At 32.6% G+C, this 27,249-nt stretch overlaps 3 protein-coding genes across 4 annotated transcripts in view; 2 read left to right on the top strand and 1 right to left on the bottom strand.

Annotated features, from left to right (window-relative positions):
• Window positions 1-27,249, top strand: part of LOC130629788 (U2 small nuclear ribonucleoprotein A'-like) — a 70,954-nt gene that overhangs the window by 19,139 nt on the left and 24,566 nt on the right. The window lies entirely within an intron of this gene.
• On the bottom strand, window positions 5,006-12,190 carry LOC130629783 (uncharacterized). Its single transcript, XM_057443123.1, has 10 exons — window positions 11,910-12,190; window positions 11,165-11,279; window positions 10,555-10,741; window positions 9,880-10,231; window positions 9,646-9,748; window positions 8,456-8,645; window positions 7,825-8,167; window positions 7,305-7,616; window positions 5,943-6,227; window positions 5,006-5,471 (listed from the first exon to the last, which is right to left on the bottom strand). Exons 1-10 carry the CDS (start codon window positions 11,929-11,931, stop codon window positions 5,455-5,457), a joined length of 1,926 nt encoding a protein of 641 aa, XP_057299106.1. The 5' UTR covers window positions 11,932-12,190; the 3' UTR covers window positions 5,006-5,454.
• Window positions 15,734-25,406, top strand: LOC130629784 (uncharacterized). 2 transcript variants are annotated; one of them, XM_057443125.1, is made up of 9 exons: window positions 15,734-16,009; window positions 18,898-19,061; window positions 19,379-19,515; window positions 19,623-19,850; window positions 20,462-20,647; window positions 21,461-21,565; window positions 22,272-22,310; window positions 22,738-22,774; window positions 23,464-25,406. In XM_057443125.1, the coding sequence occupies exons 1-9, from the start codon at window positions 15,837-15,839 to the stop codon at window positions 23,988-23,990; spliced, it is 1,596 nt and encodes a 531-aa protein (XP_057299108.1). In that variant the 5' UTR covers window positions 15,734-15,836; the 3' UTR covers window positions 23,991-25,406. The 2 variants fall into 2 exon arrangements, with proteins under 2 accessions (XP_057299108.1, XP_057299107.1); XM_057443124.1 differs by lacking the exon at window positions 15,734-16,009 and adding an exon at window positions 18,158-18,739.

The following is a 27,249-nucleotide window of genomic DNA, read 5'->3' on the forward strand; positions in this document are numbered from 1 at the left end:
CCATCGTACACGTGTTAAAGACGGTAGCCGGGTCGCTAATTTGTGCTACAATTGCACGAAATGAAGACCCTAATGTGTACGATACTTTACAACTTGGCGACAAAAATTAAATTAGATTTTACAATCAAGGCCGTTTATAGCATTCTGATCATATGTCAATAGAAACTTTTTGAGATTTCGTGTTAAAAATGCACGAAATATTTTCAACCGAAATATCAAATGCGATATATTGTTAATGACTCTCGTGGAGTTTCCGCAGGTGAAGAACTAATCTTCATATAATAATATGCGATATAGTTTTCCCACCTTTGTTAGGACTCACGCAAAAATCACTAATTTAACTCGGCGTGCACTAAATATTCCTATAAATACCTATTTCGTGTTAAGAATACCATAGTAACAATGTTTGATACAGTTGAACTCATGTAATTCGAACTCCTATAATTCGAAAACTCACTTAATTCGAACAGATTCTGTGGTCCCCTTAGAATTTACCTTGAAAACCTTGCAAGAAAACTCCTATAATTCGAACCCATGTAATTCGAAAAATCATGTAAATCGAACAGATTTTCCGGTCCCATCAAGAAATTTTAATCATGTAATTCGAATTTTTGAATTTTTTGAGTTTTTGAAGCTTACCAACTCGATAATTTGCAATCGAATGTTTTTTTTTACATTCGATTGGAGTTCGTCCACTGCTTTTGGCTTCCATTTCTTATCAAGACAAGATGGACCAATTCCACCCCCATCGCAAAATGAGATTGACGACGCAATCGAGACTCTCAAAAAGATGACCCTTTTCGAATTATCGAACGTCATCCCATTGATTCAGAAGATCTCCGAAGAGATTTCCAAGAAACGAGAGCAGAAAATGAAACAATCAACAAATCAAAGACTTTTTCGAAAAATTATGAATTTAGTATTTCATTATTCTAACTCGAAAATACAAAAAATAGTTCGAAAGTAAACCTGGGAAAGACTTTTTTCATCGAATTAGGTCAAAAATATGAAAACTCATCTAGTTCGAAACTCATGTAATTCGAACAAAATTCTCGGTCCCTTGAGAATTCGAATTACATGAGTTCAACTGTATATGAACTGCCAAATTTTCTTACAGCCTGACACTCAGTCTTTATAATAGCCATAATTGTACGAAATGGGTGTCAAATTACTATTTTCAGAGATCCACAAATCATTGACCTATAATCCGTGGAACTTCCATCCATTGGCTGATAATATATATTTAACAGTTTTAGATAACAGATAACCGAGATGAAAGTTCCAAATATTTAAGAAACCAGAGCCCTTATATTGGACGGTGACTAAAACTCCGTTAAGCCAAACCTCCTCACCCCACACTTTCAATGCGTTACTTCTATTGTTTAAGAAGGATTAAACAAAAAAATAGAAAAACTACCAATCACATTAGAGAATTCTTCAGGCTGGGCGTATGTTAAAGTCTTGAATTACACATACGTCATATTCATCGAAGAAAAGTCTATGTTTCAATCATTTTAATCATTTCTTGCTTTTGTCATAAATTCTCGGGTTTATTTGCAATTTTAAAAAATATTAATAAATCTTTTATAAAATCCTGATTTTTTTTTCTAATTCGTAACTTTATTTATTATTAACTTTACTTCTTTATCATTTATAGTAGAGTCAGTCTAGAAAGAAGTCGTAAGACGATACACCAATAAAGAGACTCATAAAGAAATAAAAATAAATTTATAAACCTTTTGCTTGTTAAATTTTTTTGCCCACCCTGGAAAAAAAATTCAAGCTGCTATTCGAACCAAAAGTAACAACACCTACACAAGAATCCATGCAGTGGTGTTATTATTTTATGAAAACGACAAACTAGTTTCCTGTTTGTCACATTACACTGTGAGGTTGACGTGTATTGTCTACAATTTCCTTTCTGTGAATAATTCTTCGCGTGAAATAGATGCTACAGTAAACGCAGCCTGAATTTATATGTCAGAAGGTATTTCCAGAGCTGCATCATGATGCAAGCTTTCTGCTATTAAAATGCATGTCCTAAGTATTCACCATGCATGACGATTTATCATGCACCACTCGAGATTAACCCTTTCATAACCTGCCACTCACAGGGCGGGGGACCTTGGTTACCAATTTAAAAAGGCTATATTTCAAAATCTAGTGATTCTTGTTGAACACTCTAGAAGGTCACAGTTTCTCTGAATGTTCTACAAGATTAAGTAGTTTTAAGGCTACCTTACCCCAGTTTCAGGACAGAAAGGGTTTAACATATTTCTATAAAACGCCCTATTTCTGTAACTTTTTCATAGTTGCTTGACAGATTTAACAGCTATCAAAAATTAGCAAAGATGGCAGCCTAGTTTTCATGTTTAGTCGCGCAATGAATTGCTGACGTCAGCATGAGAACAAAAATTGCGAAATATTAATGGTTCCATAACAACCTCTTTTAAAGAAGTATGTCTACACATCCTCTGAAATACACATGCACACTTATCCGAAGGGCGCAAATTAAAAGAAAAACATAGAAGGACCATTTAGTGGCTCCTATTTTAATCAAAGAAAAAAGGAAAATTATAGGTCTTTCAATTTTGCCGCCCTTTAGCAATGGGTGTTGGCGGCGCATTAATTTTTTTTTTGCCAATAAATGCAATCTACAATCGTTGTCACAATCGTTGGCACAAGACAACGAATTTCGAAGTTCGCCACCACGAGTAATTGCGTAGGCTCATTCTATATTAGATTCACACATCTTGAACTTGTCAAAGTTCAGAGTGGACTTAGGTTAGTTGGTAAATACAAAATTCTTAAAATGTGCTAATTGTTGCTGACGTCAGCAAGGCTATTAATCACGAATTTCGGGGCCTTCGTGGTCCCCGACGTGAATTATTTCGGTGTGCGGGCGTGCTAAAGAATGTGACTAGCAACTTTTCAAGCCTTTTTGCCTGGCCTACTTGTGTGCAAAAGTAGCGACTTTGCAGTCTGCCGGCTGCAGAGTATTGACTATTTGACTGTTTTGTCTATATTTGGATAACGAGTAAAAAACTGCCTTAGTCTCAATATTTTTGTCCACGATTGTACATTGCAACTCAATTGTAGCGAGCTTAAAGTCAAGCCTTCGAAACACTTAGAAACCAGAAACCAAAAAAAGGAAATTTTTTCCCAAAAGAAATTTAAAAAAAAAAATTGCTTTTAAAATTTCTCTTTTGCCACAATCTTTGTCATCTCTAAAAATAGTCATACACAGTGCGATCACGTTTCTGTGATATGTCATTATCCGTAATCAACTGCACAGCAGTCACTTCCAGGTTGACTCAAATTTCAATTTGACCTTAGATAGTGGTCGGAAATGGGTAAATGTGGTATGCTTTTGGTAAAAGTAAGAAAAACCATTGATGACTAAGAGCATTTAAGTAAACGAAAACTCTGTATGAATATCATTACAATTTTTCAATGTACAAAGTTCAAGAAAATCCACTGTACCGGGAATACTGCACACCGGCAGGTGTTAAGATTTGCTACGCAGAAGTAACATATATTTTAGGTTATCTGATTTTAATTCAAGTAATATTTAAAAACATTTCTCACTTTATAAGGCCAGTAATGTTTTCATTTAATTAATTAACACGCCACAGAAGACCACCCATTGAAGCGGTATGTAATAAAATAGCACACGTTGACGTCACATGTTTTGTTATGATTTGCACCAAGTGCGCCATCATAAAGAAGTTGAATAGTAGATACAATTTTATACAATATCCTCTCTAATAAACAACGACCATTTTATGTTAAGCTGCAGTTTACTTTATTAGGAAAGTTTTAGCGAATTTGCCTCTAATTTGCGAAAATGACTTCCACGAAATTTAGTGATAACTACCAATTCGCCAAAAATTGTCTGTGGAACTTCCTCTATTAGCTCATTTGCTTCTTAATGGAAAATATTCGGTTTTAAATTCCGCTTAATTTTACTGCGCTGATCAACATATTTGCAACGGGCACACTGGCATTCTTTGTCTTCTTCTAGTAAGCTTACATAACTTTTGTCTTCAAGCAATAAAACTTTAATTGTTAGGAAAAAGCCGATGTGCATGATATACGAAGACCAAAAGAATAAAATATCACTTCTTGCTGACGTAAGCATTTTTGGGAAATTTAGCAGAGTCTTCCTCCCAAGAAGTATGTAATGTATATTTAAGCATTTTTAGAAAATTTAATGCAAAAATATGCCTTCCTTAAAAAATTTTTTTCAGTTCCTTCACATATTTAGTTCCTTTACAGAGTATGTGATCCTAAATTGTTCGCCCCACCTTGTACCCAGGACGTCTTGAAAGGGTGTTACAACAATTATCAAAAGTTGTTATCAGCAAACAATTGGTTATCAGCGGAATAAAAATTGTACCTGCGAAGTATTTTAAGACATGATGTCTTTAAAAAAATGGCGAAATAAAGATCACAAAAAAATTGATCAATTGTAATTTTTTTCTCACAGAGTGAAAGAGAGAGCGACTACAATCGCAAGAATGAAAAGAAATAAGAACGCCTAAAAACTATAACAATTCCTTATTCAAAGTGTACTTCTGCTTTATTAAAAAAAAACTTTTTATTCGAAAAGGAGTTGATAAAATTTTAAGTCAAAGTCAAAATCAAAAAGGCTTATGCTTGATTATCGTGAAAAAGGAAACAAACTAACAGATATAATAACATCAAAGAAAGATAGATAGGGAGGGTTCTATTGAATGGTTTGGAATTATTTCATGGGATAAGGGAGTAAAAAAGTTTAGAAACATTTGATCCTTTAGCACCAAAAAATTTTTCATCCGAATTAATACAAAAGGTAATTCTTTTCAACTTGCAGTACTATGAAGTTATACCTTGTGATTAAATAATTAATAATTAATAATAATATATAATAATAATAATCAAGAATACACCAAAGCGAGTAGAATCTTAGGACTTTTATAACCTGCTAAATGTGTAAGTTTTGTTATGTATTAAAACCCACAACTGTCAGTACTATTTTATATTTTTTATAAAATGGATAAATATATATTTAGTAATTAATAAATAGAGCCGTTAATATATATACCGGTATATGCAAATTAAACAATATGCGTAAAAAATCGCAATGCAGCGTGTAAACACTTAAAACAATTATATCATGCAGATACTGATATTCTACACATGTAAAAATTTCGTACCGTTTTAGCTGGGTCACACTGATTCTCAACATTTTTTATCAGATTCTGAATGGTTAGTTTTTGTATCAGAAGGTCTTTTTAATCATGTACACGATAATGATAGAGATTTCTGCGGAGATATGGTCAAGAAATTTCATACAAATTCATTATAAAAATTATTACCAAGAAAATCACACATGAAATATAATGATAAATAGTTCACAAGTTCCAAACCATTTTTCACTAACAGATGAAAGTCCACTTTTCCTTTATCCTTCTAGCTTTCCTCTCCATCTACAATAAAAATTATAATATTTGCATTTTACATTACCAAACTCGTGACGTTCCGTGTTCAAAATTAGTAAATTTATATCTATATTATACCCGTGTACGTCTGTCTGTCTGTCTGTCTGTCACGCAAAATGGTAGCTTAGCTGTGCAATAGCGAGACTCACGAAATGCAGTATAAAAAGGACGGGCGAACCCGTGGATTTTCCACGGGTTAACGACTAGTTATGTGAATTATGTGAATTAAAGAAAAAGGAGGAACGAAACCGTTATTTTTTTCTTCAAGACTCTTTATTCATTTTTCCAATTAATTCTTACCGTTTATTGTTTTCACGTCACTAAGGATATGGTTAGTTTTAATTAATGCCTAATTATTTACAAAAAATGATGTGACTTGTGGGACGGGTTAAGATTTAGAAAATCATTATAAACAAACAAAAAAATTTGCTGTAAAAAGGTTACTGAGAAAAAACTTACGCTCATACTCAATATCCTCGACTAGTGTTTTGTAATCTAGGAACAATAAAAGTGATCTCAACCGTGACCAAGTCTTCTTCTCCTTCTTTTCTTTCATATCCCATTTTTTTAGTACTTTTAGTAATTTCTTGGACGGTTCCTCTGTTCCTCTCAAAATCTCGGAAGCAACTTCATAATCAAGCAGAAAGTGAGCCACCAAACGATAGGATGATGGGCATTCAGAAATTGATTGGAAAATACGTAACTTATCTTTTCTTTCTTCAAAATTAACCTTAACATCTGAATCTAAAAAATATGCCATGAATTACAACTAACAAAATATGTAATCCGGGTCGCTACTTAGTGCTAGGGATGTACGAAACAGTATTGTCCGGATATGTAAAACGGGATAACCGCGAATTTCCACGGTCTAACGGCTAGTCGTACTATATTTTTAATATCAAAAACCCTATGCCTTCGTAGGACTTTTTGTCAATAAATGCTTGCCCTATCATCTGGAAGCTGCTTATTTTTTTTTTCCAGAATCAAAAAACAAGTCATAAAAAAATTAACAATTCATATACAAACAAGACGTATGATATACGCAAACAACCTCGCGAATAAAGTTTAAAAAAAGCTGTCTATCAAATTGGGATTTTTGTTACGAAGTTAGATACGACATATTATACTATTCAGATACGCAATAATATTTGTTACACACTTATTTTTCAAAATTGATTTGTGAGACCTTCCTGAACGGAAAATTCCTCTAACTTTTAATTTTCGATGGGTCCGTCTTGGGTGAACCGATTGACAGGAAGAAGAAAGACCACAAACCCACAAACCCCAAAATTTGCGAAATTCATTAATTCAGTTAATTCTGCCTACATTCACTTTAAAAAGTTTGGTGGAAACACCTCTATTTACTAGTTAGTTACACAAGTGTTTTGAACACTTGTCTTATCTTTTTAAAAAAGAAAAAAGAAAAAAAAGTAAAAATAGTTACCAAGATGAGATTCGAACACACGACGACTCCCGTGTCGGTGCTCAGAGAGGCAAAAATTTCCATTCTTGTAGGACACATTTGCGTTTTAATACAAGCTCACGAGCTTGTAACAAAGCGAAGGATATGTTACATTAATTTTGCAATAATTGTATATTAGACCTTTGAGGACACAGTAAAAAATTAAAAATTAAAAAGAACTCTTCTTATAGTATTTTGCTAACTTTGCCTTCTTGCTTAATTATTTAGTACGGTATAAGCAGCTACCATCTTTGGCTCACAGACGAAAAGATGAGGATTATAAAATAGATAAGCTATGAATGAACAAGTACCAATAGAAAATAAGATATGTAAAAGAAAGTTACTAATATTTTATTTACCTTTCCAAGGGAACGCTGTAAATGGCGACATCGCTATCTCTTTTTCACTAATGTGTAATCCAGGCAACTTACTTTTTATCACAGCGTCATTTAACTCCTTCAAAGGATTCACACAACGATCGACAAAAAACTTTCTACAAATCGCCTCAAGCAATGGATAATCATACTGATTAGCTTGATGAAATATTACTTCCACTTTCTGGTCATAATCTAACAACTCATTCGCAATTAGTTCTTCTTCTTTGCCTACTAATTTCATTTGGGCTTGATAAGCTATCATGCGTCGTCTTTCGTCTTCAACTACATATGTATCTAGAAACAATACATCTTGAGCATGATCTGGTCCAGAACTTTCTGTCTCGTTGAATATTATTTATATCTCTCCAAAAATTAGTACTCTTTTTTTATCTTATTTATATTTTGACATATCTGCGAGAAAAAATTTATAAAAAGGGCAAAATGTAAAAGAAGATAAACAAAAAACAAGAACATGGATTATAAATAATCTAGTGGCACTCACATTCACCAGTTTTTAAAAAATTTAAAACTTCGTTGCATGTGACACCACAGTTATATCCCTCCGAAGACGCTCCAGCTTTATGTATAGCAAGCAACTTAAAATCTCGCAAAACAGGACTACCAGACGCTCCTGGAAGAGTATCAGCTTTATACCGAATATCTGGCATTACCACCTCGAGTAGTTTTTCCTGTGAAAACTTCTTACTGCGCCCTCCTGCATGCTGAAAAATCAAAACGATATCTTCTGCTTTTGGTGATTCACTTTCAACAAATGGAATAGGTTTGATGTCTACTTCAGTATCTATTTCTTCATTATTGCATGCAATGATTGAAAAATCCAGTTCCTAGGATACAGAATCTGTTATTAATACTCGTGAAAGCTGGGCCCTTTATTTAGCCATGTCTTATTTAATGAATACTATTTTGAAATTTTTAGCGTCCTAAGAAACACACTCAACCTATAACTTTACCAATGTCTCAGTTAAAGTATACCTGGGCTCTCCAATGCCACTTTAACTCCTTACAATGATTCCTCAAAGCAAGCGAACAACCTTAAATCTCACAAAATACTGAAATTGAGCGAAAAATAGGTATTGACTATTAAAACTCCTGCATACTGAAAATGAAAGTACCTTGTGTGTACGAAATAGTTCTTTGGGTTTCAAATAATAACTCTTCTCAGGCAATACGTCCCCATTATAATCGAAATAAACTCTCGCTTGTTCAGCCTCGTCTTCTGTTTCAATAACATGGTTGTTTGTTACAATAACTTTCCAGTCTTTTCCATCAATGGTAATGCTTGAGTAGAAACCAGTTCCGCGACTACAAATAAAAATTCGAAATGTTTACACGAAACAAATCTGTTACTTCCATTGTGTGCATAACATTTGGCAAAAAAAATCGTTTGACAAAAATTAAAGTTCAGTTTTAAGACCGTCAAGAAAGCTTTATGGCATTCCATAATTTTGTTCCTAGGACTTCTTTGGCCCTTGTGAAATGGATTCTTGTTCATTTTCCATCATAATCTAAAAAACTAGCACATCCTTGGCACGAAGAATGTTAACCTGTTATCATCAAGCAAATTTATAAGTTAATAAGCAATTAAGAAAGCAACGGGAAAGTTCTTTCTACTTGCTCGCTTCTTTGCTTTCATTATACTTAAGGTCAACTGTCTTTGCTCATTACATGACTTCAATGTTCGCAAGAGTGAGGACTTGAACATAACATTTAACTTTAAGTTTACAAGTTCAATTCGCTACCGCTAATCTGTCCTTGCTTTTATTATCATGTCCTTTTGCAGTGTAGTATACGACTGTTACAGCGCGACGTCAATGCATTTAGACTGACGTTAATGTGTTTAATAAGGTTGGTGAAGCCATTGCATTGCAGTTGTAACTTTAAGGCTAAATAACTTGAAAATAAGGCGTCGGTCATTGCTTACTGCGCAGGTAACTAAGGACCACCCGGGAGCAATTTGGGTAACTTTTCCTGTCCGTTTCAAAATAAACGTGTTGATGACGTCATCAATAAAAAATTAACCACAATATTTCCGTAACCGTTTGTCATAAATTTGATCCTGTACATTTTCTTGATCAGCTTTCAAGATCTATACGATCAAGGCAACGGGTATACGAATTTCTAAATTATTTTTTTTTGTACTCTGAGGGGACTTTGCTAACGTCAGCAATTTTTATAAACCTTTATATTTCCTTAACCGTTCGTCAAAAGTACATGATCCTATACATTTTCTTCATAAGCGTTTCGAGCTTTGTACATTAAATTATTAATTAATAAACAATCAACAATTTTTGTATTTCCTTACCTCTTACCCACTTCGATAAGACAGACTGCTCTCAAACGTTCCTCAAATATGTTTGGGTTATGTAAATCGTCTCCTTTTTTATGTCCACTTTCCTTTACTTTAACTGTATGCAAAACAAAATATTTCAGCAGCAGCAAAAACAATAACTACATCAACAACAACAAAAACAGCAACAAAAACAACAACAATAACAACAACAACAATAACAACAACAACAACAACAATGCCACTCACTTGTTTTCCCCGTGTCCTCTAAGTGAGTACCAGTTTTTAAGAACCTTAAAATCTCGTTAATTTTTGTTCCAAAATTTGAATTACTATCTTCGTCATATCCTCTATGAAGACCAATTAAATTGAAATCTCGAAGCACAGGGCTACCAGATGACCCGCCTTGTGTATCAGCATAATAGAATATTGTTGTCAGGTTCATCCCAGCGACTATTTGAGTTGCAACTTTCTTGGAAGAACCTTTTGGATGTTGAAATATGGTAACAACATTGTTTACCTCAACGGGTGTGCAGTTAGTGAATGGAATAGCATCAATGTCATCGAGCTCGTCGATGTAAATGATGGCAAAATCAAGTATCTAAAAGATGATATATCTTTACTTTTTTAACCAAACACATCTAACTAACAAACCTTTCCGAAGTCGAAATTTTGTTTAAAATATGTAGGTTAAATCAGCTCTAAGAGAAATGTTAGAGAAGTGATAAAGACTGTCTTGCGTTAATAGAGCGCTCATTAAGATTTTTTGGGCATGCATTTTTTTGCGTGGAAGGGTCAAGTTTCATGGGAAGAGTATGATAAATGGAAGCAAAAACAGAAACGATTTTTGTCGTATCTTTGTCTAAGTCATTTTTTAAGTAAACCAATATTAGTGTGAAAAGACATTTGAAAGAAAAGGTTTACCTCGTCTTTTTTAAATAAAATATCTGGTCTTAATTTGTAAAACTTGTCAGGCAAATATCCATCATAACCAAAATAGATGTTAGCTTTTTCTGCAATTTCATTGGTGGAAATAACATGGTGGTTTGTCACAATTGCTGTGTATATTTTCCCTTCGATTCTTATACGTACGTAAAAACCGGTTCCAAACCTAAAATGAAAAACGCTATCGTAAACACATTAATTTTAGCTACCCCTGAGGTAATTCTTCTCTAAAACACAGCTGATTTTTTTCAATATTGAAATATGAAAACAACGGGCAATGAATTATAAAATACAGCTCAAAGTGCACAATTAGGATTCACACAATATTTCAGAACAAAAACAACAGAAAAAAATGGTAAAACGACGAAAGCTAATCTTTTGATTTAAAAAAGTCTAAGAAGTTCGGATCTAAAACTTGTAAAATTAGACTAAGTTTGTATTGTGAAAAAACTGTTTTAGACAACACCCGTTGTCCTTTTAAAAACATGCTTTTAACCCCCCCCCCCCCCCCCCTTTCTCTACCATTCCTTCACTAAAAAGCTCTTGATTAAATTCTTCCAGGTATCTCAAAGTAATAACAAAATCTTACTGCACACTTTTTTCATCAACTGGATATTCAATATAACAAACTGCATCGGAACGTTTTTGAAACAAAGCTGGACTTGTTAACTCGCCGTTTTCGCCTAATATTTCTTCTTTCGATTCTGCAAGTGTAAAAAAAAATTAAGAAAATAAATTAAATAAAAATAGATTTTCCTGTTCAAATAATAAAATAGGTTTACTGAATGAGATTCAAACTAAAGGACGTTTAAAAGGAGTGAAGTGCTTCACGCTGTACGCAGCTCCATTGTCCAATTTTCTTTGTGCCTTCATTTTGTTAGTGCCTTCATTTTGTTAGTGCCTTCATTTTGTTAGTGCCTTCATTTTGTTAGTGCCTTCATTTTGTTAGTGCCTTCATTTTGCAAAATATATACTTAACACCATTGTAAAAGATTGTCTAAAATTATTTTCACAGTTTTTTTCACTTCTTTTTCTATTGAAACATTTGCATACAAACCCGGGTGAATTTCAGTGCATGGTCCGAGAAAACAAAGCAGCTAATTATCAATTAATTAATAGCTAATGAGATTCGAGCGACCAAGAGTGGCCTAATGAAGATCAGCGTTAAGTCTAATTGATGGAGAGTAAAACACTATACTAAATAAAATGATATCAGCTCGTCATATTTAGGAAGTTGCAAGCAGTCCACACGAACATTCTTGTTTGCAACAGCTGTTAATTTGGGCACAGGCACGATTCTGTGCGAGGGGTGACAAATATAGGAAAAAAATTACCGTGTCTTCCATGGCCTGCCATCGCAATTGGTGCTAGATTATATTAATTTCCCTTAAAATTAATCTGTTTTCATAATACTCCATAAAATGCCTCTTTCTAAAAGCATCATGCTTATATTAACTTTGCATAGACAACCTTTTACTAAGAATGCAATCAAGGACATCATAAGATGAAAAAAAAAACAAATAACAAACGCCAGTAAAACACATAAGTTATCTAACTTGAAGTTATTCCCAAAGTTATTTCTCTTTGTTGCAAATTTTTCTTCGATGTTTTTCTGTTCATAAGAAACACAGACTACGAAAGAAAATATGCATTATTTGAAAAGAAGGCTTCAAGATGAAACCCAGGTTGCAGCATATATGCAAGTTATTTTTCTATTCTGATTAATAAGATTTATAATTTATATACTTTTATAAAAAAAAGAATTATATTTTTAGTTTCAGTAATAAATGAAGCACGAACTTCAACGTGATGATTTTACCACAACATGATCAAATTTATTTTTTACAGAATAAACGAATTAAAACTGTACTAGCGTCCATTAACATCGGGCTTGAACGTTGAATCGATTGTTTTGCATGTTTTTGAAAGTAGCTGAATATCCAGCATTAATTAATAATTGGATTATCCAAATGTAAATGGACATAGGTGGGAAATAAGATGCAATGAAAATTCATAAATTCTTAATTTTAAATTTAAATGTGTGTGGGGAAGTTTTTTTTTAGTACCCTATTTCTTCTGGTTTTATGCCAATGTTTTATGCCAATGTTTTATGCCAATGTTTTATGCCAATGTTTTTACTGCTCGACCAGTATTGCGTACTAACTTGAACAAGAAACAACAAAGCGCGATAAATTTTATGTCATCTTATAAATTGAGTGTTTATGCTATGTATCACGTGATTAAATTTATTCCATCGATAAATTATGTATTTACGCCATATATCACGTGATAAAATTCATATTTTCTTACAAATTAAGTGTTTCCGCCCCTACACCTAGGACATAATCTGTTATAACCCAGTCTTAAAAAAATCATTTATGAAAGCTTCAAAATATAAAGTAGATGGGCACGCCCTATTGGTGGCCTTTCAAATAATTGCTTTCATCAATTTAAAAGGATATAAATTTTGTTGTCAGATATGTTTTGAAGTTTAATGTTCCGAGCGCTTTTTAAACACTCCCTTCTATGCATTTTTTTCAATTTTTCAGAAGATTGTTTGAACCTTAAGGTGTGTGTTTGTTTCCCTTTAAGCATTAGAATATCTCATTCGATCAGGTAACCGAAATACACAATACTTTCGCTAGCAAATCGGATAACGTTTTCGCAAGGACAATTTACCTTTTGTAGGGAAATCTAAATTATAAAGAAAGTTAAAACGAATGTATAGCTGGGAGTCTGACGACGTTGAAAATGTTGAACATTTAAGTGATAAGTGGAAAAGGCTTTCCACTTAATTTTCACCACTACGAGAGCATTGGTTATTTTTTGAGCCAACCAATCAGAGTGTGAATTTTTGAGCGGAAGTTATCTTTTAGTGAATTAATTGCTTTAAAACTAATGCGTGCACACAGTTGAATTTCGTTAAAAGAATGTTCATAATTAAAATTAATCAAGTACAATCAGACGTGTGTGCCTATGCCTCCTTCATCAAATTAACTATGCTTCTACAGCAAGAAAGTAAGTGGTATTGGCTTTGATATGCGTCACTAAAATCAGAAGCATTTATTGGACAAACCTACCGGATGTGAATTTTATAAATAAAAAAGACAATGATAACAAAAAGAATTGTGGGTAAAGTCCCGTGATAGTAAGGTGACAAACAACCACGATTTTAGAGTATTTTTCTTCTTTGAAGGCTCTTTTAGGTGATAAATTCTGGAGACTAAGTCAGATGGGTGACAAGCATTGGTATCACCCCCTAGTCGATGAAAGACGATATTTTAATAATAACTGATTTTAAGGCATGTCGTACGTAGTATTAAGGAACTTTAGAAGAAGGAAGAATTATATCTAACGTAACAACATTTTTAAAAACCAGGCGTTGTCTCAAACTTTGCAGAATTGTCTCACCAAAAATAAATCTATTTTAAATTGCCTATATACTATGAAAACGAGTAGATGTCCAAGCATAGGATAACAGAAATATCATTCTGGTGTTAAGAAAATGCAGCTGGAAATATTTAACATTTTTTTGCTTGATCATGTCAGTTTCCATATGTCAGCTCTTTAATGCCAGCTTGATATCCTGTCATTCTATTTCATGTGTCGCATATACATTATCCTAACTATCCAATATTTCTTTTCTACTGTATACAGTCAATTCTGCAGTCAACTCTCCAATTGTTCTCCGAGTTTTGTGCATAAGTCATCCCTGATTACTTTGAGCTATTAAAAAGGATTTGAAGCACTAGCTGGGTGGCTTACAGACAAATATGATACACATATAAATATACTTTATTAAAGAAATATTTAATCACAGATTGTTTCTTGCACTTGATCGTCAAGCTTTTCATACTTTCGCGGATGACAAGTATAGAATTTGAATACTCTTTGCTCGTGCCATCCACTTGGAGTAGCGTGTCCAGCAACTTTAAAGCTTCTCGAGAGCTTAAATGTGATTCTACTACAGGATTTTTATCGCTTTGTTATCAACCTTGCCACCATCACATCGTCATCGCTCAGTTATTTGTCTACTGTAACATATTCCTAAATTAATGCAAGCTTATCTCCAGTTATCTTCGTCAAAGTTAATAGCGAGAAAGTGACGGGCGCGTTTCATCATTGAAATAGTAGTTGGACTTATGCCACATAATTCTCCAAGGCAGTTTGTAAGTTCTAAAAACTTCCCAATTTCAAAGCACGCTGCAGTGTCAATGGGGAACATGTAAACAGAGGAGCAGGATATAAACTGGAAATCCTGGTACATACACGCTCCGAGAACCACACAGAAGGCAATCGAGAGGTGAAAAAGACCGTAGGGCGAGAAGTCAAAATAAACAATGATATAAAAAAGAATTGTTGTCTTTGTTTTTTATGTGTTTTATTTTTACCTTTTCCCGCAAATTAAAAAAAAAATTAGGGGAAAAGTTTATTTCGTGCAAATAAAATTCTCCGCTAGAGTGTCCGCTAATTGACTGTCTGCTATTTATAAAGTTTCGCGTGAGGTTTTGACCGTGGTTTTGCCGGTGTAAAGAAATTTATTCGTTAATTTGAGTTATCCGCTAATTGGAGTGTCAATTAAAAGGAGGGTCAACTGTAGTTGCTTGTAGAGTTTTTATAATTTAATAAATTTGGTAATTCTTATGTAATTTTTAGACCTTAAACAAAACAAATGATTAACAGAATGCTTTGTTCATTATCTAACATAAGATAATGGTAAAATACGGAAAACATAGAAACTTAGAAACAAAGTTTTTATTTTTCCTGTGGTAAAGTTAGGTATGAAAAACACGCATTTCCTTGGTAACGTAATTTGATTTGAATTATCCTTGCGGTTTAAACGGAAAACATCCTGTTGAAGGGTTGAAGGTCTGTGTTTTTAAAGTACTTTGATTATAAAAATTGTGATGTCATTGCTGCTCTTTGCCTTGGTGCTCAAATAATTGATATGAACTTTTGTGAAAAATGCATCATTGACAACGACATACTTCCACAGTGCCAGCAAATATTCACTTTCCTAGCTTTGTTCTTCTAATAAGCATTGCATTTTTGTAGAATGTTCTCTTGTTTTGTCTTTTGTTTTGTTTTGTTTTGTTTTGTTCTGTTTTATTGCTATGAAAAACTCTCACATGGAGAGTGTCACTCAAGTGTGACTTTTACAGTTCGAACCACAACAAAAATTTGTAGCGATAGTGTCAGGAAGTATTAGGACAAACTTTTGATATTAATTTTTTGTAAATACACATAGAAAATTTTAAAATATGAAGCAAAACGGAGCCTATGTGAAAGCAGACGAGGAGATGTCTTTCCCTGTCAGCGCTGGAGATTCAGATGACGACTCTGATGCAAAACAACTTTTTGAACTACCAAAACGAAAAATAATTCGACCGCCATCATCTGTTCTTAAAAGGAAAATGGCATCTAGAACAACCTGGTAGGGACTTTGATTGGACTTAGTCTTCAAAATTTAGCTATGGAAAAATTTTGTTACAGGACTGAACAACAAATGTTATAAGCTATTAGCTAACAACTAACTAGCGGTTGTGGATGTCTACAAGTATATATCTGAATTAAATGAAAGCTAAATAAGCAAAAAACTCGCCTAAAAGAAGAAGGTGCCTGCATGAATGACATGTTTTTCCTAAAATTATAATAGCTTCCTTGAAAAATACAGACCTCTAATTGGTTTAAAAGTATCACTTGACATGTGCCAAACGGAAGAGCAAGGTACAGTTATGGAAACAGTTTCCATGCTGGGAAAGGTTTTTTATATTCAGGAGCTTTTTATTTGTGAAAAACCAGATATAGTTTCTAAATACGGAAACCCATTTCAGTTTTTATGCATTATAATTTTTTGACTAAGAAAGCCCTACTAATAAAATAAAAATATTATATGGAAACGGAGTGTACTTGGGGGTTCTTTCACTACTGGTCTTTTAATTTAATTTACCTCCATCTCAAACTATTTTACCCCCAGCTAAAGAGGGAAACAGTTTTTAAACCTGGAAACAATTTTCGTTTTCAGAAGAAAACATAAAATCTGGTTTCTGAATTTGCATAATGTTTCTCTTTGAGAGTGTCATTTTCCATGTTTTGGACACTGATTAATCTGATTTCCCGTTTTTTTCTGATTTTACCCAAAAATCGGGGAAAAACCTGATTTTTGGCAACTTTTCTTGCAATCTATGTAAAGACCAGAAAATATGTTAAATAAATTTTATTTAGCTTTCAGAAACTTCAACAGAATGTAAAAATTTGCTCTAGAACCATATAAAGTAATTGAATTTTAAGCAGATGGTGATATTTGGAACAAATTTTAAGCTTTTGATGACGTCACAGAGAATGTGCTGATGCAAGCAAAAATTTATTGCCGCCATTTTGTTACTTTTGTGACAGTGTGCCAAGTTTGATTCAATTTGAACAAGCCTATGAAAAGTTATTTACCCTCCTGGTCATAATATGTTCGAAAAACCCAATTCCGTGATGTGTTTATTTGGAATCATGGAATCATTTCCAAAGGCTATTTTATGAGTAAAATGGTTGTAACACTTGGCCCCTTGTCTCACAGTAGCATGGCTGCTTTAATTATGACGGTGCATCTTTTTCTATTGCTTAAAAAGCACAAGTGACAACATTTTAACAACTTTGTGTGAAGTGAATTGACAAAGAGGCTCTGTGGGTTTTTTCTTTAAAATTATTCTTTAGGTTGTCTAGTTTCATAATAATGTAAGTATCTTGATAACAAAGATAACAATGAGGGCATTGTTTACAAACATCGACTTATTTTGTTTCCTTTTTCTTTTTGTTTTATGCATCGTGAAAATTTTTTAAGATCACATGCAATTACCTAAAATCTTATGAATTATCCTGCATATAGTAAAGAAAAACTTTTATACATATACACTGCAAAATAATGCAGCTGTTGGAGGTTGAAAAATGGCTACTGTCACCTTAATAGGTTTCAGCTCCACCTTCCAAATACGACAGTTTCCTTATTTCACTAAACATTTAGGATTTAGCTATACACATAAATAAAACGTAGATTTGAATATGGCGTTAACAGTGTTGGTTTTGCTTTTTTTAAATTTCTCAGTCTAGTTAGGACACCATTCCTGCCCCATTTTTTTTGATAGCTTAACTTGCTGATTTCCTTGAGTGATTAATCTGTAACTGATTATTTTAGTGCTATTATAATAATTACAAGGTGTGTATAACATATACTGACCTATTTTCACTACAATTCAAAACTTTTCCACAGAGTAAAGCAACAACCATTTGCTTCGAAAGTCTGTGGTAATAAAGTAAGGTCCTTTTGCAACTGTTATACAATATATCGCAAAGTCCACTGGATTGGAATTTTTTTGTTTGCTTTTTCTTGTTTGTATGCGTCAGTATGCAATAAAGCAATGAATCAAATTTCTTCTTTACCTAACTTATCCCTTAGAATAACTTGCGCAGAAAAATAGAAAACACCAGGAATATTTAGGTCGTTACATTTTAAACAAAAATTCACCATTTTTGTTTAAATTTTTTTGGATGGTAAAATAAAGCCTTTGTGATTAAAATAGGTAAAATAAAGGACATAAGCTTACAAAAATGGCTTAACTGCAATCTTACTCCATAGTTTATACTAACCCTGTTAATTAGGGAAAACTCTTTAACGGGACATTGCCAATGATTGAAAATGAAGCTAGGAACACCTGCCATAAAATAAGGATGGTTTATCGCTTTATGATATGTTGTTATCTTATTCTTGTATGATCTTTTGATTTTTTTTCCCAGAATTAGATGTTCATAGTATTTTTAATTCAAAATGTTTTTAAAAATATAAATTTTTCATTCCCATTTTTTACTTTTGAAAACAAGTAATTTAAAAAACTTTCTACTATTTATTCACAACCTTGTGTTAATATGTAAATATTTTCCTACAAAATTGAATGGCATATCCTTCTGCCATAATAGCAGGTTTGACTATAATTTATAAATATATTGTCGTTTTAATATACTTAAATTGTGCGTCCCTTTCAACACATCTTGCACAAAATTCAACTAATTTAAACAATCAGTTTTGGACCCAACTTTGGATATTTTCTACTCCTAATCTTTACTTTGTCATCGAAGGAAAAAACAAACTCAGAGAATCAGAAAAGATATGTCAACTAAAGTAAGAAAGTTCATAAAATAGCCATTTAATAGTCTGTTTCAATAATCAATAATGTTTCAATAATTAAAAAATTCCTTCTTTTTTTCAATGTATGATTGACGAGGAAGAATTTATGTTATATTATGTTAATATTAATTGCCTTATGCTTTATTTTCTAGTTGGTCAGTTTCCAAGAAGTGTTGCTCCGTCTTAGTAACTACTGCATTGCCAATAGTTCTAGCAATATTCATTGTGTCAATGATCTTATGTGTTGCAATGTTATTGATTGCTTTTTCAAATATGAGGAGTGATATGGAGGTTTTAAAAGTAAAATTAAATAATGGTAAGTTTAGGTTGGTGTACCGTTCAGAAACGAATTCATTACAAACTTTCAAAAAAGACTGCAGTGGAGTTTTTCCGTCTCTTATCTCCCAAGCATTTGCTAAGTCTAATTTTGGCATGCTTTTCTGCATTATGTTTACTCATATCCCTTTTTACATGTCACTTCAAAGTTTTGATTGAAACCTTAAAAAAAATCTCAATGTTTGAATTTAGCATTTGGATTATTGAATTCAATTTTCATGTTTTGTTTGAATGTATTTGTTTTGATGTTCTTTAGTATAATATTATAGATGTAATATTTAGCCGTTTTCTTTTTAGTTAAAGATTCTGAAGCTACATTTTTAAATAGAAAGGAAAAACTACGGAGTAGTTTTCAAACTAAGCTGGAAAAAATAAAACAACATGAAGACATATTTCAAAAACTCCAAGATAAAATTAATGACATGTCTCAAAAGGTATGTTTTTTGTTGACGATATAAAGTATATTTTACATGATTAGTAGTAGAAGGGATAATTTTTATGTTTTTTAATCTGAGGAACTGTCAGGTATTTTTAATTTCAGATTGGGTTATTAGTGGATGATGTGAATAAACTGAAGAAAAACCCTGTTTTGACCATTTCCTCAAAAATCGACAGTCTTGTTCATGATCTTGACAGAATCAAAACTGGTATGGCAGATACAGGAGCTGATATTGAGGAGTTGAAAGCAAATGAAAAGAAAGATAAGGATGACTTGCTTCAGTTAAAACAGGATGTTTATAAGATACAAAAAGATGTTTATAATTTGACGGTTAGCTTTTTCTTATAATTATAAGTATATATATCTTAAATTCTAATAATTCGAGAAAAAAAAACAAGTTTGTAGTAGCAACATGAAGGTATTCCTTCACAACAGGGAATGATTTCCAAAAAGGAGGACTTTAGACAAAGGTATAAAAGTACTTCTGTTTTTGTGAGCTGTAGAATTATCCTGTTTTTACTGCAAACCATAATAAAAAGCAGTTTCCCAATGACTTAAGTTTCTTGGGTAAGAAATAATTTTTGTACAAATCTTTTTTTTTTGCAAATGCAAAAAGCTTAGTACGAAAGTTATTGTAGTATTTGTGGTATTATTTTTTGCTTTTAATGTATGATATGCAATTTCAAAAATATGATTTTTGCCAAATAAAGCTAACTTTTTGCTTGATAAAGTTGATAAAAAAGGTTTAAAACTCCTTTAATTTTAAGTGGTGGGCAGAGAGTACATGCTTGTTTATTTATACCTTCTTATTTTTGGTTGAAGTTTCAACTTCCTTCTAATTTTCAAAATTCCATGTATAAAAGTCTTTTTAAATAATTTTAAAAATTGACCAACAGGTAACGACTAATTTAAGTAATTGTTATTATATTCATCTGTTTTAGGTTGATTTATCTAGGATTGAGAACAAGCCACGACCAAGCCTCACATCAACTCCGAAAACGTTAGTAGTAACAATGATGCCAGATAAAGAGATGCCAGTTAAGAGAGCAGAATTAACTAAAATACTGGCAGATTTGAAAGCAAAGCAGTTAGAAGTACTGGCCACTAATAATCTACAATGCTTGCAGGTATGGTTCCTTGTAAGATTGGGTGTTATGGATGTGGTGTTATAAAACTTCATTTGTGTTTTACATATTACAGTGAAGTTTTCTTGCTCATAAAATTAAAAAAGATTGAAGAATACGCAGCCATTTTACTTTAATGGAGAAAAAGTTTTTCAAATTAGAAAATTAGGTTTTTTGACTTACTTTGTAGCTTTGGCAAAAATTAACCCAAAATTTGACAGGCAATAAAATTCAAACTTCAAGTAATAAAAGTCAAATTTATGGTTTAAAACAATTAGTAGTACTAATAATCTACAATATTTTCAGGTATGATTACTTGTCAGATGAGGTGTTGTGGAAACACTTTTTCTATAAAACTTTATTCGTTTTTTACGCATTACGATGAAGTTTTCTTGCTCATCAAATTAGAAAAGATATCCATCCCTGATACTTTAAAGAAGAAAAAGTTTTTCGAATTAAAAAGTCAGTTTTTTTGACTTACTTTTGTGGCTCTCACAAAAATTAGTCTTCGCTAAGTTGAAAAGGAAAACCAAAATTTGACAGGCAATAAAATTCAGACTTCGGGTAATGAAAGTCAACTTTATGGTTTAAAAGAAGCTGATTTTATAGCTGCTGTAAAGATATTAACTTCAGATATGAAATGCTTCATCAAAACAACTGAAGTTCGCGAATTTAAAGCACTTTCTTTCAACAGACATTTTGTGAATCTGAACAAATTCTGACAGATGTTATGTTCCTGGATGACATGTAACCTGTTTTGGTTTAAAATTAGTGTAAAGGCTTATCACAATTATTTTTCGAATTATGTGTTTCTAGAAAGTGGATGAGTTGAGGAATGGCAGTAGAATTGCAGCCACAACACATAAAAATGACATCACTGAACTTAGAACAGAACTAAAATGGTTGAAAGATAATTACAAGGTAAAACGTTTCAAGCATATGAATAAGTGTAAAAATATTGTGTGATTATTTATATGGCATGCAACTGTTTTCAAACTCTGCTTAAGGGTAGATTTATCCAAACAAACACCAAAAAAGTCTCAGTAAATCATTTATTTATTTTTTCACTCATTGGTTCACCTTATTTATTCATTCATTCTTTTTTTTTTGCCCAATTTAAACTGTCCGTTACTTTAGCAAAAATGAAGAGGTTTATTAAAATAACAAATAGTTATATATATCGCATTTTAACATTGTATAAAACACTATTTCAATGAAAATTGTTTGGATGAATTCGTGTAATTTACGCCACTAATGTCTGCACTATCATGAATTTGGAGTTATGAATATCAGTATACTTGAATGTTAATTCGACTGAAAATCAAAAAGCAGCAATCCTAAGAGCTTACACACTTTATTGTTGTTCGCATTATTTGTATATATATTTTACCTAAACTTTTGGAATATGACTAGGTGGCCTGAAAAGTCTTGAAGGTCCATCATGTTATAATAAAAATTCTTGAAAACACAGAAATGTGAAACGTTTTTGTAAGCCTTTTAAATCCTTTTTCTTTCCATATGTTGTAGCATTTTAAAATTTTTCTTTCCATGTGTCATTTTTTGTCGTTTGCATTGACTTTAGTTGTTTTAGGAACCCAGTTTTATAATTTTCTGTTTTGTTTTTTAGACATTGTTGAAGGAGCATCTCAAGGTGAACGACAGTAACGTATGTATTTTACCATGTTGTTGGTGTAACATCCTTATAAATGTTATGTGGTAATAACTTTAAGGCGCGGTTACAGTGCAGACCTACTACAATTTCTTAGCTAGGTGACTTTTCTCGAAAGTCAGTTTAAGCCTGAGAATAAAAGTGCCAGTGATGTTAAAGTCAGGAACAATACAAATGAAGATTGGCTGGTGACTATGTGCATCTATATGTGACCATGTGCATCTATTGTCTGCACTAATTCGATATGTTCAATCTGCTAGAAAGGGCAAGAAATTTGGAGTGACTGTTAATTAAAATGTCTCTTCTAAATCAACGTTAACACTTCACCCTTCTAAATTAGTTTTAATGCCGTCTGGTCTTCTGTTTTCCAGGTACATGACCTTAGACAGTGCAAAGTTTAACTGTTCATTTATTTTTTTTGTAGGTTACAGTAAGGGGTGATCAGAAGAATACAGAAACAGGTATTTTTCATTTGTGCGCCTAAAGTATCCGTAATGTTGAAACTAATTTATGTGCGCGTGGCCTTGTGGTTATGGAGTTTGCTTCGTAATCACAAGGTCCGTGGTTCGGTCCACAGCGCGGGCATGTTTAGCAAGTGCCTTTACCACAGCTACGGGTCAACCCATGCCATGTGAGGGAAATTGGGTAGGTATTGCCGATGTATACTTAATGTATACATTCCGAACACAGGACCAGCATTGATAACAGTGTTTCCAACACAGAAGTGGCTATCCTGTATAAATACTCGGAATAATAATAATATAATAATGGTCTGATATTGCGTTTGAATATGAACACTACAACGGTATCTTTTAATATATGTTCAATTTTATGATTAACCTCGTCTAATATTTTTTTCTTATGTGTTCTTCTGTGAAACAGCGTTCCTTGCACTTGGTTTTGAAAGAAATTAAAGAGAGGAAAAATCTTCAGGCTTGAAGATATACTTTTATGCATATTTTGTGAAAAATATTGCTTTATAACCTTATGCTTATAAAAAAGAGTATTTCCAGATAATAATGAAGGTTTTCTGGTGTTTAAATCTCCCCCAATTTGCAATTTTATGAAACAACCTATCGCGAAATTTACTTGCTATAATATGATTTTATGTTGCACTGAATGAAATAATCCCATTACGTCCATCTTCTAGAAAATCTAAATGCAACAGTTTTGCCGCCTAGCACATCAATCTCAATTAACAAAACACGTAATGTTGTGACTTCTCTTCAAAGCACCCCTGCACCGATTATTGAAACAACTAATACAAAACCAGTGACTAATGTCAACGTTACCCATAACACACCAGTCATTGTCACCACCGGGATTCCTCTTGCGAAAAGTATTGAAGCCTTATCTAAACATAAAAGAAGCGAGAACACAGATATTCCGATAACTAATACTATTGATGAGGGGTTGCGTGGTTTTGATCATTTGGAGAGTCTTCCTGATGGAGGTGACACGGTTGATCGGGGAACAATACCAAAAGATGAAGAGGGAAAGAAAAAGTACCTTCATTCGTTAAGTAATATTGAGTTACAGAAACTTTTGCTAAATTTAAAACGCAACGAACAAAATGGTCTCGTTGGGCCAAGTACTGACGAAGATGGTGATGTCAACGATGACAGGTTTAAAAGAAATGAGGACGAGCGGGATGGAAGGTCACCTTTTGACAATTAAGTGACGACTTTTTGAGTGCGATTAATATTTTTAAAACGGAGATTAAAATTTATGCCAGTTTTATTTTAGCAAAGCGTTATAGTGATAATTAGTAGAACATCTTTTCAACATTTCATAAGCCCTGTCCATATTATCATGCAGCCTGTTTGCCTGTTAACAAAAATCGATTGGCGACGGGCGAACAGCTAATTTTTATATAATATTGATTGATCATTTTCGTTTTACATGTCCATACAATCGTCGCCACAATGCATTGCGGTATGTATATAGGAAACCATTTGGGTGTGTCACTATATTTTTAATTTAAGTCCTGTTTAAAACTAATATTGATATCAATTCTATCTAAATTGTAGCACGCATTCTGGGAAAGGCTTGATGATCAGTATTCTGAAATTTTAACCTCAAAATCTCCTTAATTCTCCTAAAATAGTACCATTAAAAATCTTTGTCTTTACTGTTGACTATTCTTCTGTAGCACGGGCTGGAATTTTTTTTTTTTTTTTTTTTGCAAAAAACATTTGCGATATTATTCATACTTTTAGTTCCATTGTTCACTATTGTGAGAGAGTTTTAATATTTGAAAGAAATGTAGAAGCAGAAGAAATATAACATTTGTATATAAAATATAAAATATTTTTATATAAATATTTTTTTTGGTTTGTTTGTTTGTTTGTTTTTAGTATTTTGTTTGTTTATTTATTTGGTAATTTTTTTTGTTTATTTTTGTTTGTATTGTTTCCGTAGTAATATTTCAATATATTGTTTCTTATATTTTATTGACGGTTTTTTTTGTTTTGTTTTGTTTGTTCGTTTACTTATTTGTTTTTGTATGCATTCTTATATAACATTATATTGACGGTGTTTTTGTTCCTTATTTATACGAGAGCACATAGATTTGTGTTACAAGCAACACAGCAAGAGAAGAACCGTTTAATGACGCTTTTATCACGTGATATGTTTGCAGTGTTTAACGAAGCATTCTGCATGTAAGTCAAACGCTTGAAAAAAATTAGGGGAATCCCTGGCCGTTTGTAAAAAAACCACTACTCATTATTCTAGTTAAACAAAAAGCAGTATTGAAAAAGATATTTTCACAGAGAATGTTTTTTTTAAATTGACCTTGTCTACTTAAAACTTTGCAATTGAATTGTGAGGTTAAAAACAGTGAACGGGAAAAAATGCCTCTACAAAGTTGTTCGATTGGAATTGCTGGTTTCAGCTTACTCGTTAGTTTCGTTTTACCATTGTTGAGATGGAAAGATGCTGACTTTTAATTTAATATTATATTCCTTAATGTATTTTATTTTTCTTTATTATAATCTGTTTATTTTGAATGTTTACACATCGTGTCAGTTTTAATATGACAACTTATTTGTGTTTCTAGTTTATCCTTTCTCTAAACGTTCTTGATACCTACTTGGAAATGTTTTAAATTAATATGTTATAAGATCCACTATAATGTCTAATCTCACTCTCCTAAAAGATTGGCAGGATATATTATTTAGTGTTGTCTAATTTCCGACGACGTTATAAACTGTAAGTTTTGTTGTTTTGCCGGCAATATACGTTTTTTTATTAAAGCCTATTTTTAATACAAGTTTGACCAAAAATAAGGAACAATTTAATAACATTGTGGATTCTTAAGCTTTCTCTGTCACCTGTTGCATTGCATCTGCTTTTAAAAACTTTTAAAAACACAATTGTACGAAAGAATTGGGTTTTTTTTTTTGAAGATGCAATCAATGCAGAGTGCTAATCTTCAAGCAAGCATGCGAGGGAAATGTTTCTTTATAAAACAAGTATGAAAGAAAAAAGTTTTTTTTGGAAAACAAATATGCGAGAGACAAATTTCTTTGTAAAATAAGTATGGGACAGAAAAATTTCTTTGTAAAACAAGTTTACAAGTGAAAACTTTCTTTCTAAAACAAACATAGAAAAGAAAATTTTCTTTGTAAAACAAGTATGGGAGAAAAAATTACTTTTCTTTAAGACAACAGACACATCTTGTTAGTCTTGGCTTGCCTCCGAGGTCTTAGACAACTTCTCGACATTCTTCTGAAAAATATGTTAAAGACGAAAACTTAACCTCTGCAACATTTAGAGTTAGGGATGCGTGGTTGTTTAACTTTTCAATTTTTTTTTTATTTTTATTGAGTGTGTCGGGTCGAAATGTACCTCAGCATGCCAGTTTTTTTTTCATTTTTCTGTGAAAAATTCGCGTCGTTGAAAAGTGGAAACAGTTCCTACTTTTTTTAGCAAAGAAAAATGGCGCCCACCATGGTTATGCGCCGAAGAAAATTTTGCGTTTTAGACGGCTTAAAACGTCCCTAAATTGCTATCTTTTTCTCTTTCTCACTCCTTTTCTCGTTTTTTCAGTTTTGCATAAAAGTTAACTTTTTATATTTTTCTTAGCAAAAAAGTGGGGGGTCATGCCCGGCGTCGCCGGCCCTGAAAATCTATGTAAACATGGAGAATTACATGGTCATTTTAATATGCTCTAAACAGCAGATGTATATATATTTATTTTATAGGTCATAGCATACTAGTGTAATGCCTTTTGCAATTTTGTTGAATAATAAAAGAGATTTGTCAATAAATTTATTGACAAACAACGTGCGTAATTTTTCTTAACAGACTTTAAAGACCGACCAACCTTGCGCCATGCTTCAGCATTTTAAATTTTTTACTAATATATGCAGCACCCAACCTCAGTCCCAGGGCTTTTTTTCTACTTTTGATAATAAGGGACTTTGTAAAAAAAACAAAGAGCGCGGGGGTCAAGGTTGATGCAGCACTAAAATTAATTTAATTTCATGCTACAATTTTTTTTCCGTAGATTTTGCTTTATTGTATGAAAAAGGGGGGAAATATACCCATCGCCGCGATGCAATTTTGCACAAAACAAACCTGTCACGTGCGTTGTTTTTGTTAAAAAAGTGAAAAATGCACAGGCTACCAAGCAGTTTTAACATAAATCACCGCAGAGTTCTCGGCACTCGCAAAATATTATAAATGATTTTAACTTCTGCAACAAAAAGCCCAACGGAAAGGAGTTATTAAATGTTTTCTAATATTCACCACTTTAACGTGTACATTTTGAACCAGACTGGCTAAAGGTTAGAAATGAGCTTTGCTTTGTATTGTATGTAGAAGACATCGAATTGTAAACTATATCAATTTCGTTCCCAGCGCTTGTTGTCTTTTTTATATCAAAACGGTTCGTCTTGCCGTTTGAATACAATAAAAACGATAACTGGCC

This window comes from Hydractinia symbiolongicarpus, chromosome 2 (genome assembly GCF_029227915.1).
Source record: "Hydractinia symbiolongicarpus strain clone_291-10 chromosome 2, HSymV2.1, whole genome shotgun sequence".
NCBI classification, from domain to species: domain Eukaryota; kingdom Metazoa; phylum Cnidaria; class Hydrozoa; order Anthoathecata; family Hydractiniidae; genus Hydractinia; species Hydractinia symbiolongicarpus.